Here is a 16,871-nt window from a genome sequence, read left to right on the forward strand (position 1 = left end):
CCCTCTTTGGGATCGGAAATGCCTCAGTGTATACAGGGACCTCTAAAAACCTGTCCATTTTACACAATTTTTCAGGGACCATAGTGGGGTCAAAATCATCCAGTGTAGCTAAAACCTCCTTGAGCAAGACGCGGAGGTGTTCCAGCTTAAATTTAAATGCTAAGGAATCTGACTCTGCCTGCTGAGAAACTTTTCCTGTGTCAGAAATTTCTCCCTCAGACAGACCGTCCCTCACTGCTACTTCTGAGTTTTGTGAGGGTACTACAGATAAATTATACAAAGCTTCAGATTGCTCATCCTCTGTATTTAAAACTGAGCTATCGCGCTTTTTTGGAAAAACCGGCAGTTTGGATAAAAATGCTGCAAGGGAATTATCCATTACTGCTGCTAATTGTTGTAAAGTAATAGGGGCCAATGCGCTAGAGGTACTAGGCAACGCTTGCACGGGCGTAACTGGTGTCGACACATGGGGAGAGGAAGGAGGACTATCCTCATTACCTTCCGTCAAAGAATCATCTTTGGCTACATTTTTAAGTGTCAATGCATGGTCATTAAAATGTTTAGATACCTTAGCACACTTTAAACACAAATGCAATGGGGGTACCGCCATGGCTTTTAAACACATAGAACAAGGTCTATCAGTAGGCTCAGACATGTTAGACAGAATTAGATAGCACTCAAATACAGAAAAATACACTTTTTGAAAAAATGTTACTGTGCCTTTAAATAATAAACAGCACACACTTTTTTACCAAATCTCAAAAAAACATCTGATCTTTATGAAATTTACACCATATGATCCTAATGCTTTGAAAAGATTGCACACCAAGTTTCAAGCCAATTAACCCCTTATTGCCCAAACCGGAGCAAATTGAAGCTGTCCACCAGTTTAACACACTACCTTCCTTGGGGATTAGTTTTGGAACAAAAATAAGCCTCCCTGTAGTCCTCCTGCAATCTCTGGACTCTACATGTGAAGCTGCATGAAGCTATCTTGTAAAAGAACTGCGCAACTGAGGCGCGAAAATTAGGCCCTCTCCCTCTTCACTCCGGAGTTGTGAGGCCTTCCTAAGCCAAATTAGGTGTCTAAAATTATGCCAGCGTATAAAACCCCTAAAAAGTGTTCCAAACATGATAAACACTTGTGCAAACATCAGATTATATTAAAAAATAATCGATTTTACCCATAACAGTGTCCACCAGTGATTTAAGCCCTATAAACTAAGCCATCCTTCTATACTGAGTCTCAGAAAATGGCTTACCTTCCCTTCCCACATGGGGATTTCTATCAGTCTTCTAGCATTACTTGGTCTTGTTAGAAAAATGACTGATCATACCTGAAGCAGTTAAGCCTGCAAACTGTTCCCCCCAACTGAAGTTCTCTGGTATTCAACAGTCCTGCGTGGGAAGAGCAATGGATATTAGTTACTGGTGCTAAAATCATATTCCTTTCAGCAGAAATCTTCATCACAGTTCTGCCTCAGAGTAAATAGTACAAACCGGCACTATTTTAAAATAACAAACTCTTGATTGAAGAAATAAAACTACAAATATAACACCACATACTCTTTACCACCCCCATGGAGATGCTACTTGTTAGAGTGGCAAAGAGAATGACTGGGGGGGCAGAGCCTGAGGGGAGCTATATGGACAGCTTTGCTGTGTGCTCTCTTTGCCACTTCCTGTAGGGATTGAGAATATCCCACAAATAAGGATGAATCCGTGGACTGAATACAGCAAGTAAGAGAAAAGTACTCCTAGGAGTAATCTAACTAGCCATGTGGAAAACTAGGCCCCAAATAAAGATTTATCACCCTCAGAGAAAAAACGTTTTTTCTATAAACCATGCAAACGTTTTTACACTAAGTAATATGAGTATTAACATGAATATTACCCTTTTTTGCAAGCATGATGCCAGTCGTTGTTAAATCACTGTATCAGGCTTACCTCAAATATACCAGGCACTGTCAGCATTTTCTAGACCTTATCATCTCTCTAGAAAAAAATATACTGAACATACCTCAAAGCAGGTAATCTGCAGACCGTCCCCCTAACTGAAGTTTTCTTTCCATACTCTTCAGTTATGTGGGAGAACAGCAATGGGCCTTAGTTACAAACCGCTAAGATCATCAAACCTCCAGGCAGAATTCTTCTTCCAATTTCTGCCTGAGAGTAAAACAGTACAACGCCGGTACCGTTTAAAAATAACAAACTCTTGATTGAAGGTAAAAACTACACTAAGTAACCACATATCTCTTGATACATCCTTTCTTGTCAAGAGCTGCAAGAGAATAACTGGGGCTGGCAGTTAGGGGAGAAGCAATATAGACAGCTCTGCTGTGGGTGTCCTCTTGTAGCTTCCTGTTGGGAAGGAGAATATCCCACAAGTAATGGATGAACACGTGGACTGGATACCTTTACAAGAGAAAGTATATTAATATAATCATGTTGGTTATGCAAAACTTGGAAATGGGTAATAAAGGGATTATCTATCTTTTTAAACAATAACAATTCTGGAGTAGACTGTCCCTTTAATTCATAGAATCACCTCCACTAACTCTCCCTGTCAGTTCATAGAACTACCTCCCACAACTCTGCCTATATCTATAGAATCACCTCCACTAACTGTGCCTATATCCACAGAACCACCTCCACCAACTCTGCCTATATCCACAGAACTACCTCCACCAACTCTGCCTATATCCACAGAACCACTTCCACCAACTCTGCCTATATCCACAGAACCACCTCCACCAACTCTGCCTATATCCACAGAACCACCTCCACCACAGAACCACCTCAACCAACTCTGCCTATATCCACAGAACCACCTCCACCAACTCTGCCTATATCCATAGAACTACCTCCAATAACTCTGCCTATATTCATAGAACCACCTCCACTAACTCTGCCTATATCCATAGAACCAACTCCACCAACTCTGCCTATATCCATAGAACCACCTCCACCAACTCTGCCTATATCCATAGAACCACCTCCACCAACTCTGCCTATATCCATAGAACCACCTCCACCAACTCTGCCTATATCCATAGAACCACCTCCACCAACTCTGCCTATATCCATAGAACCACCTCCACCAACTCTGCCTATATCCACAGAACCACCTCCGCCAACTCTGCCTATATCCACAGAACCACCTCCACCAACTCTGCCTATATCCACAGAACCACCTCCACCAACTCTGCCTATATCCACAGAACCACCTCCACCAACTCTGCCTATATCCACAGAACCACCTCCACCAACTCTGCCTATATCCACAGAACCACCTCCACCAACTCTGCCTATATCCACAGAACCACCTCCACCAACTCTGCCTATATCCACAGAACCACCTCCACCAACTCTGCCTATATCCACAGAACCACCTCCACCAACTCTGCCTATATCCACAGAACCACCTCCACCAACTCTGCCTATATACACAGAACCACCTCCACCAACTCTGCCTATATCCATAGAACCACCTCCACTAACTCTGCCTATATTCATAGAACCATCTCCATTAACTGCTTATATTCATAGAACCACCTCCACCAACTCTGCCTATATCAACAGAACCACCTCCACCAACTCTGCCTATATCAACAGAACCACCTCCACCAACTCTGCCTATAGCCATAGAACCACCTCCACTAACTCTGCCTATATTCATAGAACCATCTCCACTAACTGCCTATATTCATAGAACCACCTCCACCAACTCTGCCTATATCCATAAAACCACCTCCACCAACTCTGCCTATATCCACAGAACCACCTCCACCAACTCTGCCTATATCCACAGAACCACCTCCACCAACTCTGCCTATATCTAAAGAACCACCTCCATCAACTCTGCCTATATCCACAGAACCACCTCCACCAACTCTGCCTATATCCAAAGAACCACCTCCACCAACTCTGCCTGAATCCACAGAACCACTTCCATCAACTCTGCCTATATCCATAGAACCACCTCCAGCAACTCTGCTTATATTCATAGAACCACCTCCAGCAACTCTGCCTATATTCATAGAACCACCTCCACCAACTCTGCCTATAGCCATAGAACCACCTCCACTAACTCTGCCTATATCCATAGAACCACCTGCACTAACTCTGCCTATATCCTTAGAAACACCTCCACTATCTCTGCCTATATCCATAGAAGCACTTCCACTAACTCTGCCTATATCCATAGAACCACCTCCACTAACTCTGCCTATATCCATAGAACCACTTCCACCAACTCTCCCTATATCCATAGAACCACCTCTACTAAGTCTGCCTATATCCATAGAACCACCTCCAGCAACTCTGCCTATATTCATAGAACCACCTGCAGCAACTCTGCCTATATTCATAGAACCACCTCCATCAACTCTGCCTATATCCATAGAACCACCTGCACTAACTCTGCCTATATCAAAAGAACCACCTCCACCAACTCTGCCTATATCAACAGAACCACCTCCACCAACTCTGCCTATAGCCATAGAACCACCTCCACTAACTCTGCCTATATTCATAGAACCATCTCCACTAAATGCCTATATTCATAGAACCACCTCCACCAACTCTGCCTATATCCATAGAACCACCTCCACCAACTCTGCCTATATCCACAGAACCACCTCCACCAAATCTGCCTATATCCACAGAACCACCTCCACCAAATCTGCCTATATCCACAGAACCACCTCCACCAACTCTGCCTATATCCACAGAACCACCTCCACCAACTCTGCCTATATCCACAGAACCACCTCCACCAACTCTGCCTATATCCACAGAACCACCTCCACCAACTCTGCCTGAATCCACAGAACCACTTCCATCAACTCTGCCTATATCCATAGAACCACCTCCAGCAACTATGCCTATATTCATAGAACCACCTCCAGCAACTCTGCCTATATTCATAGAACCACCTCCATCAACTCTGCCTATATCCATAGAACCACCTGCACTAACTCTGCCTATATCCTTAGAAACACCTCCACTATCTCTGCCTATATCCATAGAACCACCTCCACTAACTCTGCCTATATACATAGAACCACCTCCACTAACTCTGCCTATATCCATAGAACCACTTCCACCAACTCTCCCTATATCCATAGAACCACCTCTACTAAGTCTGCCTATATCCATAGAACCACCTCCAGCAACTCTGCCTATATTCATAGAACCACCTCCAGCAACTCTGCCTATATTCATAGAACCACCTCCATCAACTTTGCCTATATCCATATAACCACCGGCACTAACTCTGCCTATATCCTTAGAAACACCTCCACTATCTCTGCCTATATCCATAGAACCACCTCCACTAACTCTGCCTATATCCATAGAACCACCTCCACTAACTCTGCCTATATCCATAGAACCACTTTCACCAACTCTCCCTATATCCATAGAACCACCTCTACTAAGTCTGCCTATATCCATAGAACCACCTGCACCAACTCTGCCTATATCCATAGAACCACCTTCACTAACTCTGCCTATATCCATAGAACCACCTCCACTAACTCTGCCTATATCCATAGAACCATCTGCACTAACTCTGCCTATATCCTTAGAAACACTTCCACTATCTCTGCCTATATCCATAGAACCACCTCCACTAACTCTGCCTATATCCATAGAACCACCTCCACTAACTCTGCTTATATCCATTAAACAACCTCCACTAGCTCTCCCTATAAATTTATATAACTACCTCCACTGACTCTCCCTATTAATTAATAGAACCACCTCCCCTATCCCTATATTTAATTTATTCATAGAACCACCCAATCTAACCTCATTTTAACTAATTTGACTAGGTCCTCTAACTCATCTTATTACATTAAAAGCACCCTTAACTCCATATGATAAGATCCTCTAACTCCTGTTTTCTTATATAACAATCCTCTAACTCAACCAACTCATTCATACAGTAATTATTTCACATGACTGACAAGTTAAAATCCACACTGATTTTTTCCTTTTCTAGACTAAATTTGCAAACTATAAACAGAGACAGTTATCACATTTAGAAGTACGTTTTACTTACTCTGATCTTACTTCTCTCCTCATTGCCATCTTGATTTGATGCAGCAACATTGCTTTTTTTCTCCTGTAGTCAGATACAAAAGAAAATGTCAGCATAGTTTATCTGTTGTAATACACATGATGCAAGTTTATTGTAAGTAGTAAAAAACATAAATTATGCTTACCTGATAATTTCATTTCCATCTGTATGGGAAGAGTCCACAGCTGCATTCCTTACTTGTGGGAAATACTGAACCTGGCCACCAGGAGGAGGCAAAGACTCCCCAGCGAAAGGCTTAAATACCTCCCCCACTTCATCATAACCCCAGTCATTCTGCCGAGGAAACAAGGGACAGTAGAAGAAATATCAGGGTGAAAAAGGTGCCAGAAGAAAAAATTTCAAATTTAGGGCCGCCCATCGGAGAACACGGGTGGGAGTTGTGGACTCTTCCCATACAGATGGAAATTAAATTATCAGGTAAGGATAATTTGTTTTCCATCTTAATATGGGAAGAGTCCACAGCTGCACTCCTTACTTGTGGGAAACATATACCCAAGCTCTAGAGTACACGGAATGCTAATGGGAGGGAAAAAAGAGAGGCGGACCCTAATCTGAGGGCACCATAGCCTACAAAACCTTTCTCCCGAAGGCTGCTTCAGTGAAAGCAAAAACATCAAACTTGTAAAATTTTAGAAAAAGTATGTAAGCAGAACCAGGAGCCGCCTTTCAAATCTGATCCATAGAGGCATCATTTTTGAAGGCCCAAGAGGAAACCACTGCTCTCGTAGAATGAGCCATAATCCTCTGAGTAGGCTTATGTCCCGCCGATTCTATGCTAAATGGATGACACTTCTCAGACAAAAAGATAAGGAAGTTGAAGAGGCCCTCTGACCCCTATGCTTCCTGGAAAGGAGCGTCTTCCTTTGTGGCCCGAAGATAGAACTTCAAGACACAAATCACATCCAGAAATATGTTGTAAACGTTCCTTCGACGAAGAAGGATTAGGACATAAGAAAGGAACCACAATTTCTTGATTGATGTTGCGAATTGACACAACCTTAGGAAGAAAACCTAACTTGGTTCGTAGAACAGCCTAATCGGCATGAAAAGCCAGATAAGGAGGGACGCATTGCAAGGCAGCAATCACATATACTCTGCACACAGAAGCAATAGCCAGTAGAAAAGGAACCTTCCAAGACAACAATTTAATGTCTACTTCATGCATAGGCTCCAACAGAGCCCATTGCAAAACCCTAAGGACAAGAGTTAAACTCCAAGGAGGAGCCTTAGATCTAAACACAGGTCTGATCCTAGCAGAGCCTTAACAAATTTCTGCACATCTGGAAGCTCTGCAGTAACACAGACAGGGCCGAAAACTGTCCCTTCACGGGACTTGCAGAAAAGCCCTTCTCCAGTTCATCCTGGAGAACAGAATAAGTAGGTCCTCCACACCTTATGATAGATGCGACAAGCAACCAGCTTATGAGCTTGAATGAGAGTAAAAATAACTCTCTCAGAAAACCCTCTCTTGCATAGGACTAAGCGTTCAATCTCCACGCAGTCAGCCTCAGAGAATCTGATGAACAAAGAGACCTTGGTCAGCAGATCCCGGTGACAAGGTAACTTCCACGGAGGAGATGATGACATCCCCACTAGATGCGCGAACTATATCCTTCGCGGCCAAGACGGAGCAGTCAGTATCACTGACGCCTGCTTGACTCGAGCCACTACAGCTCCGCCCGAGGATCCCTGTACCTCGACCCCTATCTGCGTAGCTTGGTATTGAGATGTTATAAGATCTTCCACTTGCAAATTTCTGCAAACACTAAGGATGGAGAGACCATTCTCCCGGATAAAAGGATTGTCTGCTGAGGAAATCCGCTTCCCAGTTGTCCACACCTGGATTGTGGATCTCTGACAGCTAACAAATGCTGATCTCCCCCACACCAGAATTCAAGATGCTTCCCTTAAAATTAGGGAGCTTCTCGTCCCCCCCGATGGTTGATGTAAGCCGCCGAGGATTTATTGTTTGATTGAAATCTGATTAACTGGGACAAACCCAGAAGAGGCCAAGCCTTCAGAGCATTTTATATTGCCCTAAAATCCAAAATGAGATCAGGAGGGAGCTTTACCTCCTGAGACCAAAGGCCCTGTGCCTTCCTGGCGCACCCCAAACAGATCCCCATCCTGACAGACTCGCAACCCTAGTCACAATCACCCAGAATGGTCTTGAGACGGACGTCCCTCAGGACAAGTAATCCGGACAAAACCACCAAGAGAAAACAACAAGGTGCAACAGCAGTACACTAGTATTAAGGGAGATGTGTATATATTAGGATTAGATTTCCATAGCTTGAGTGCTTATGCATGAATTAACTAGGAGAAACAATCAACATAGAAGTTGAACAAAAGTATGCATCTATATAGCACTTCTCTCTCCCTGCAAGTAACAGTAGTTAAAACATCTTATTGGGAGATGTGGTTAGGTGATGTATTTTAAAATTTAACCTTTATTAGTTTAATTAAAATCACAGAACAACAACATAAAGTTTAAAAAACACAAAATAATTTACAGTAGAACGTTGTATTGGCCGTCCCGTGAGGGTAATGATATGTAGTAGTGTGCCCTTCAAATGGATAAAAAGACACTTGAATAAATATAAGATAGTGTGATGTTGTCACCAAATACGTGGTATATATAGATCTATGGATTACATGGTCCACAGTGATTGTTGATTATACTGTCATTATTTGCATAAATAAAAAGAGAGAAGCGCTCAACCTGAGAACGAACAATAGCATAATAGCTTGTTCTATGGCTAGTTACCACCCAAGAAGCAGCCTCTTTTTGCTCAACATGTGCCTTTCACAGAGAAGAACTTTCCTAAAGCATATCAGTCTGATCCTGACTTTACAGTACAGTCCAGCCCCAAAATACCAGGCAATCCCTCTCTGAACGAGAGAAACAGCAAAACCCCAGGCGTACGTTTCGGCCTATTGTGGGCCTCGTCAGTGAGGTGCAGCTATATCCCTCTAGGCACACTGAGTAACGGGTCCACGTCTGGATTCCCGCATCACACTTAGGGAGACTTCCCCAAATGTCATAATTTGCATAAATAAAAAGAGAGAAGCGCTCAACCTGAGAACGAACAATAGCATAATAGCTTGTTCTATGGCTAGTTACCACCCAAGAAGCAGCCTCTTTTTGCTCAACATGTGCCTTTCACAGAGAAGAACTTTCCTAAAGCATATCAGTCTGATCCTGACTTTACAGTACAGTCCAGCCCTGAAATACCAGGCAATCCCTCTCTGAACGAGAGAAACAGCAAAACCCCAGATGTACGTTTCGGCCTATTGTGGGCCTCGTCAGTGAGGTGCAGCTATATCCCTCTAGGCACACTGAGCAACGGGTCCACGTCTGGATTCCCGCATCACACTTAGGGAGACTTCCCCAAATGTCATAATTTGAATAAATAAAAAGAGAGAAGCGCTCAACCTGAGAACGAACAATAGCATAATAGCTTGTTCTATGGCTAGTTACCACCCAAGAAGCAGCCTCTTTTTGCTCAACATGTGCCTTTCACAGAGAAGAACTTTCCTAAAGCATATCAGTCTGATCCTGACTTTACAGTACAGTCCAGCCCCGAAATACCAGGCAATCCCTCTCTGAACGAGAGAAACAGCAAAACCCCAGGCGTACGTTTCGGCCTATTGTGGGCCTCGTCAGTGAGGTGCAGCTATATCCCTCTAGGCACACTGAGCAACGGGTCCACGTCTGGATTCCCGCATCACACTTAGGGAGACTTCCCCAAATGTCATAATTTGCATAAATAAAAAGAGAGAAGCGCTCAACCTGAGAACGAACAATAGCTTAATAGCTTGTTCTATGGCTAGTTACCACCCAAGAAGCAGCCTCTTTTTGCTCAACATGTGCCTTTCACAGAGAAGAACTTTCCTAAAGCATATCAGTCTGATCCTGACTTTACAGTACAGTCCAGCCCCGAAATACCAGGCAATCCCTCTCTGAACGAGAGAAACAGCAAAACCCCAGACGTACGTTTCGGCCTATTGTGGGCCTCGTGAGTGAGGTGCAGCTATATCCCTCTAGGCACACTGAGCAACGGGTCCACGTCTGGATTCCCGCATCACACTTAGGGAGACTTCCCAAAGTGTCATAATTTGCATAAATAAAAAGAGAGAAGCGCTCAACCTGAGAACGAACAATAGCATAATAGCTTGTTCTATGGCTAGTTACCACCCAAGAAGCAGCCTCTTTTTGCTCAACATGTGCCTTTCACAGAGAAGAACTTTCCTAAAGCATATCAGTCTGATCCTGACTTTACAGTACAGTCCAGCCCCAAAATACCAGGCAATCCCTCTCTGAACGAGAGAAACAGCAAAACCCCAGGCGTACGTTTCGGCCTATTGTGGGCCTCGTCAGTGAGGTGCAGCTATATCCCTCTAGGCACACTGAGTAACGGGTCCACGTCTGGATTCCCGCATCACACTTAGGGAGACTTCCCCAAATGTCATAATTTGCATAAATAAAAAGAGAGAAGCGCTCAACCTGAGAACGAACAATAGCATAATAGCTTGTTCTATGGCTAGTTACCACCCAAGAAGCAGCCTCTTTTTGCTCAACATGTGCCTTTCACAGAGAAGAACTTTCCTAAAGCATATCAGTCTGATCCTGACTTTACAGTACAGTCCAGCCCTGAAATACCAGGCAATCCCTCTCTGAACGAGAGAAACAGCAAAACCCCAGATGTACGTTTCGGCCTATTGTGGGCCTCGTCAGTGAGGTGCAGCTATATCCCTCTAGGCACACTGAGCAACGGGTCCACGTCTGGATTCCCGCATCACACTTAGGGAGACTTCCCCAAATGTCATAATTTGAATAAATAAAAAGAGAGAAGCGCTCAACCTGAGAACGAACAATAGCATAATAGCTTGTTCTATGGCTAGTTACCACCCAAGAAGCAGCCTCTTTTTGCTCAACATGTGCCTTTCACGGAGAAGAACTTTCCTAAAGCATATCAGTCTGATCCTGACTTTACAGTACAGTCCAGCCCCGAAATACCAGGCAATCCCTCTCTGAACGAGAGAAACAGCAAAACCCCAGGCGTACGTTTCGGCCTATTGTGGGCCTCGTCAGTGAGGTGCAGCTATATCCCTCTAGGCACACTGAGCAACGGGTCCACGTCTGGATTCCCGCATCACACTTAGGGAGACTTCCCCAAATGTCATAATTTGCATAAATAAAAAGAGAGAAGCGCTCAACCTGAGAACGAACAATAGCTTAATAGCTTGTTCTATGGCTAGTTACCACCCAAGAAGCAGCCTCTTTTTGCTCAACATGTGCCTTTCACAGAGAAGAACTTTCCTAAAGTATATCAGTCTGATCCTGACTTTACAGTACAGTCCAGCCCCGAAATACCAGGCAATCCCTCTCTGAACGAGAGAAACAGCAAAACCCCAGACGTACGTTTCGGCCTATTGTGGGCCTCGTGAGTGAGGTGCAGCTATATCCCTCTAGGCACACTGAGCAACGGGTGGTAACTAGCCATAGAACAAGCTATTATGCTATTGTTCGTTCCCAGGTTAATTTGCATAAATAAAAAGAGAGAAGCGCTCAACCTGAGAACGAACAATAGCTTAATAGCTTGTTCTATGGCTAGTTACCACCCAAGAAGCAGCCTCTTTTTGCTCAACATGTGCCTTTCACAGAGAAGAACTTTCCTAAAGTATATCAGTCTGATCCTGACTTTACAGTACAGTCCAGCCCCGAAATACCAGGCAATCCCTCTCTGAACGAGAGAAACAGCAAAACCCCAGGCGTACGTTTCGGCCTATTGTGGGCCTCGTCAGTGAGGTGCAGCTATATCCCTCTAGGCACACTGAGCAACGGGTCCACGTCTGGATTCCCGCATCACACTTAGGGAGACTTCCCCAAATGTCATAATTTGAATAAATAAAAAGAGAGAAGCGCTCAACCTGAGAACGAACAATAGCATAATAGCTTGTTCTATGGCTAGTTACCACCCAAGAAGCAGCCTCTTTTTGCTCAACATGTGCCTTTCACGGAGAAGAACTTTCCTAAAGCATATCAGTCTGATCCTGACTTTACAGTACAGTCCAGCCCCGAAATACCAGGCAATCCCTCTCTGAACGAGAGAAACAGCAAAACCCCAGGCGTACGTTTCGGCCTATTGTGGGCCTCGTCAGTGAGGTGCAGCTATATCCCTCTAGGCACACTGAGCAACGGGTCCACGTCTGGATTCCCGCATCACACTTAGGGAGACTTCCCCAAATGTCATAATTTGCATAAATAAAAAGAGAGAAGCGCTCAACCTGAGAACGAACAATAGCTTAATAGCTTGTTCTATGGCTAGTTACCACCCAAGAAGCAGCCTCTTTTTGCTCAACATGTGCCTTTCACAGAGAAGAACTTTCCTAAAGTATATCAGTCTGATCCTGACTTTACAGTACAGTCCAGCCCCGAAATACCAGGCAATCCCTCTCTGAACGAGAGAAACAGCAAAACCCCAGACGTACGTTTCGGCCTATTGTGGGCCTCGTGAGTGAGGTGCAGCTATATCCCTCTAGGCACACTGAGCAACGGGTGGTAACTAGCCATAGAACAAGCTATTATGCTATTGTTCGTTCCCAGGTTGAGCGCTTCTCTCTTTTAATTTATACTGTCATTATGTCTATAATATGTATCACAATAATGTGAGTGATACTGAGGTATCTGCCGTATACTTACTTTTTAGGATAAGGTAACTATACCAATATTAATAGTACACAAATACGTAAGGTGGTACAGTGATATATGATTTTACACGCTACCGAATGTATTTGATCTTATGCATTGGATCATTAGAATCCTAAAGAGGTTTCATTTGTTAATGTGATTATAAAATTCTGTCAATTACATTGAGATTCAAAATCACTTATCAGTGCTTTAGGTGCACATGAATTTATATTGTCCCTATATTAGAGATAGCTATAATTGTAATATTTTGAGTATCTGTATATTTTCACTATAACTGGGTAGTAAATACACTAGGACCTGTGTGTATGTAATAACCACATACTATATAGTGAATGATATAGCAAAGTGACTTTTGTCGGTGGCTCCCAATGTCCACTTATTCAATGCAATTCACCGTAACTTCAAGTGTTGATATATAAATAAATTGGAAATTATACTGACATCAAATGCAATGTTTGTATTACATTAGACTGCCCTGGAACATTAATCTAACTTCAAATATAGCCTTTAATATATTGGGGGCAGCAAAATATCATAAATAGTCTTGTCAAGATAATTAAGTCCAGGCCTGGACCAGACAAAATCATTCCCTTAAAGGGAGGGAAGGAGTCTAGACTTAGAAGTCATATCTGCAGGCCATGAACTCAGCCAGAGCCTGACGGGCCTGAAAAGAAAAAGCTGAAGCCATAGTATTCAAGCGAATAAACTTCCAAATAGCAGCACAGATAAAATAATTAGCAACTCTCAATGCCGTAAATCTTTTCTGAGTAACATCAAGGGGATCCTCCACCCCGATCAAACCCTATAAGGAGTCAAACCAGAAGGTAGTTTCTCCAGTAACAGCGGCAACAGCCGCCGCCGGTTGAAACATCTTTCTTAACAGAGTTTCCATCTTTTATCCATAGGCTCTTCAAATGAAGAACTATCCTCAAGCGGGATAGTAGTACGTTTAGCCAGGGTGAAGATAACACCATCCCATTTAAGGACGGAACCTCACAGCTCCATTGAGAGTCCAGGACCGGGGACAATTTGTTAAAGGGAGAAGAGGGGGAAAAGGAATCCAATCCTGTCCCATTCATTCTTTTATTAATGTTCCAACAGTATAAATGAAAAAACAAAAGAGGTAACATTTGCTTTTTCCATACACCACGCAGGATGTCATTGGAGAAAATATATATATATATATATATATATATATACAGGGAGTGCAGAATTATTAGGCAAGTTCTATTTTTGAGGATTAATTTTATTATTGAACAACAACCATGTTCTCAATGAACCCAAAAACTCATTAATATCAAAGCTGAATATTTTTGGAAGTAGATTTTAGTTTGTTTTTAGTTTTAGCTATTTTAGGGGGATATCTGTGTGTGCAGGTGACTATTACTGTGCATAATTATTAGGCAACTTAACAAAAAACAAATATATACCCATTTCAATTATTTATTTTTACCAGTGAAACCAATATAACATCTCAACATTCACAAATATACATTTCTGACATTCAAAAACAAAACAAAAACAAATCAGTGACCAATATAGCCACCTTTCTTTGCAAGGACACTCAAAAGCCTGCCATCCATGGATTCTGTCAGTGTTTTGATCTGTTCACCATCAACATTGCGTGCAGCAGCAACCACAGCCTCCCAGACACTGTTCAGAGAGGTGTACTGTTTTCCCTCCTTGTAAATCTCACATTTGATGATGGACCACAGGTTCTCAATGGGGTTCAGATCAGGTGAACAAGGAGGCCATGTCATTAGATTTTCTTCTTTTATACCCTTTCTTGCCAGCCACGCTGTGGAGAACTTGGACGCGTGTGATGGAGCATTGTCCTGCATGAAAATCATGTTTTTCTTGAAGGATGCAGACTTCTTCCTGTACCACTGCTTGAAGACGGTGTCTTCCAGAAACTGGCAGTAGGACTGGGAGTTGAGCTTGACTCCATCCTCAACCCGAAAAGGCCCCACAAGCTCATCTTTGATGATACCAGCCCAAACCAGTACTCCACCTCCACCTTGCTGGCGTCTGAGTCGGACTGGAGCTCTCTGCCCTTTACCAATCCAGCCACGGGCCCATCCATCTGGCCCATCAAGACTCACTCTCATTTCATCAGTCCATAAAACCTTAGAAAAATCAGTCTTGAGATATTTCTTGGCCCAGTCTTGACGTTTCAGCTTGTGTGTCTTGTTCAGTGGTGGTCGTCTTTCAGCCTTTCTTACCTTGGCCATGTCTCTGAGTATTGCACACCTTGTGCTTTTGGGCTCTCCAGTGATGTTGCAGCTCTGAAATATGGCCAAACTGGTGGCAAGTGGCATCTTGGCAGCTGCACGCTTGACTTTTCTCAGTTCATGGGCAGTTATTTTGCGCCTTGGTTTTTCCACACGCTTCTTGCGACCCTGTTGACTATTTTGAATGAAACGCTTGATTGTTCGATGATCACGCTTCAGAAGCTTTGCAATTTTAAGAGTGCTGCATCCCTCTGCAAGATATCTCACTATTTTTGACTTTTCGGAGCCTGTCAAGTCCTTCTTTTGACCCATTTTGCCAAAGGAAAGGAAGTTGCCTAATAATTATGCACACCTGATATAGGGTGTTGATGTCATTAGACCACACCCCTTCTCATTACAGAGATGCACATCACCTAATATGCTCAATTGGTAGTAGGCTTTCGAGCCTATACAGCTTGGAGTAAGACAACATGCATAAAGAGGATGATGTGGTCAAAATACTCATTTGCCTAATAATTCTGCACTCCCTGTAAATATATACAACTTACTCTAGTTAGACAACAGATAGAGTGTATACAGTTGGAATTGAATAAGTTCAAGGAAATAGAAGGCTATGGCATTCTAGACAAGACATTACAAGACACTGTTCAGTCCAGTAAGAGCCAGATTATACAAACTAAACACACCAAATATATAAGAGATAAGAATGATTATCAAAATGATCAGGTGTTTATTTGGCATAGGAGAAATCGTAGAAACTTAATTTATGCTTACCTGATAAATTTATTTCTCTTGTAGTGTGTTCAGTCCACGGGTCATCCATTACTTATGGGATATATTCTCCTTCCCAACAGGAAGTTGCAAGAGGATCACCCAAGCAGAGCTGCTATATAGCTCCTCCCCTCACATGTCATATCCAGTCATTCGACCAAAACAAGACGAGAAAGGAGAAACTATAAGGTGGAGTGGTGACTGGAGTTATAATTTTAAAATGTAGAACCTGCCTTAAAAAGACAGGGCGGGCCGTGGACTGAACACACTACAAGAGAAATAAATTTATCAGGTAAGCATAAATTATGTTTTCTCTTGTTAAGTGTGTTCAGTCCACGGGTCATCCATTACTTATGGGATACCAATACCAAAGCTAAGTACACGGATGATGGGAGGGACAAGGCAGGAACATTAAACAGAAGGAACCACTGCCTGTAGAACCTTTCTCCCAAAACCAGCCTCCGAAGAAGCGAAAGTGTTAAATTTGTAAAATTTGGAAAAAGTATGAAGTGAAGACCAAGTTGCAGCCTTGCAAATCTGTTCAACAGAGGCCTCATTCTTAAAGGCCCAGGTGGAAGCCACAGCTCTAGTGGAATGAGCTGAAATTCTTTCAGGAGGCTGCTGTCCAGCAGTCTCATAGGCTAAACGTATTATGCTACGAAGCCAAAAAGAGAGAGAGGTAGCCGAAGCCTTTTGACCTCTCCTCTGTCCAGAGTAAACGACAAACAGGGAAGAAGTTTGTCTAAAATCTTTAGTTGCCTGTAAGTAGAACTTCAGAGCACGGACCACGTCTAGATTATGCAAAAGACGTTCCTTCTTTGAAGAAGGATTAGGACATAATGATGGAACAACCATCTCTTGATTGATATTCCTGTTAGAAACAACCTTAGGTAAAAACCCAGGTTTAGTACGCAGTACTACCTTGTCTGAATGAAAAATCAGATAAGGAGAATCACAATGTAAGGCAGATAACTCAGAGACTCTTCGAGCCGAGGAAATAGCCATCAAAAACAAAACTTTCCAAGATAAAAGCTTAATATCAATGGAA

General features: G+C 43.0%; 1 protein-coding gene across 5 annotated transcripts in view; it reads right to left on the minus strand.

Annotated features, from left to right (window-relative positions):
* ATG16L2 (autophagy related 16 like 2) overlaps positions 1-16,871 on the minus strand; it is a 372,678-nt gene that overhangs the window by 159,040 nt on the left and 196,767 nt on the right. For all 5 annotated transcript variants that reach the window (XM_053708773.1, XM_053708771.1, XM_053708770.1 and 2 more), the window contains exon 6: positions 6,068-6,130. In XM_053708773.1, coding sequence (XP_053564748.1) covers positions 6,068-6,130 — 63 coding nt within the window. The remainder of the gene's footprint in view (positions 1-6,067; positions 6,131-16,871) is intronic.

This window comes from Bombina bombina, chromosome 3 (assembly GCF_027579735.1).
Source record: "Bombina bombina isolate aBomBom1 chromosome 3, aBomBom1.pri, whole genome shotgun sequence".
In the NCBI taxonomy this organism is placed as follows: domain Eukaryota; kingdom Metazoa; phylum Chordata; class Amphibia; order Anura; family Bombinatoridae; genus Bombina; species Bombina bombina.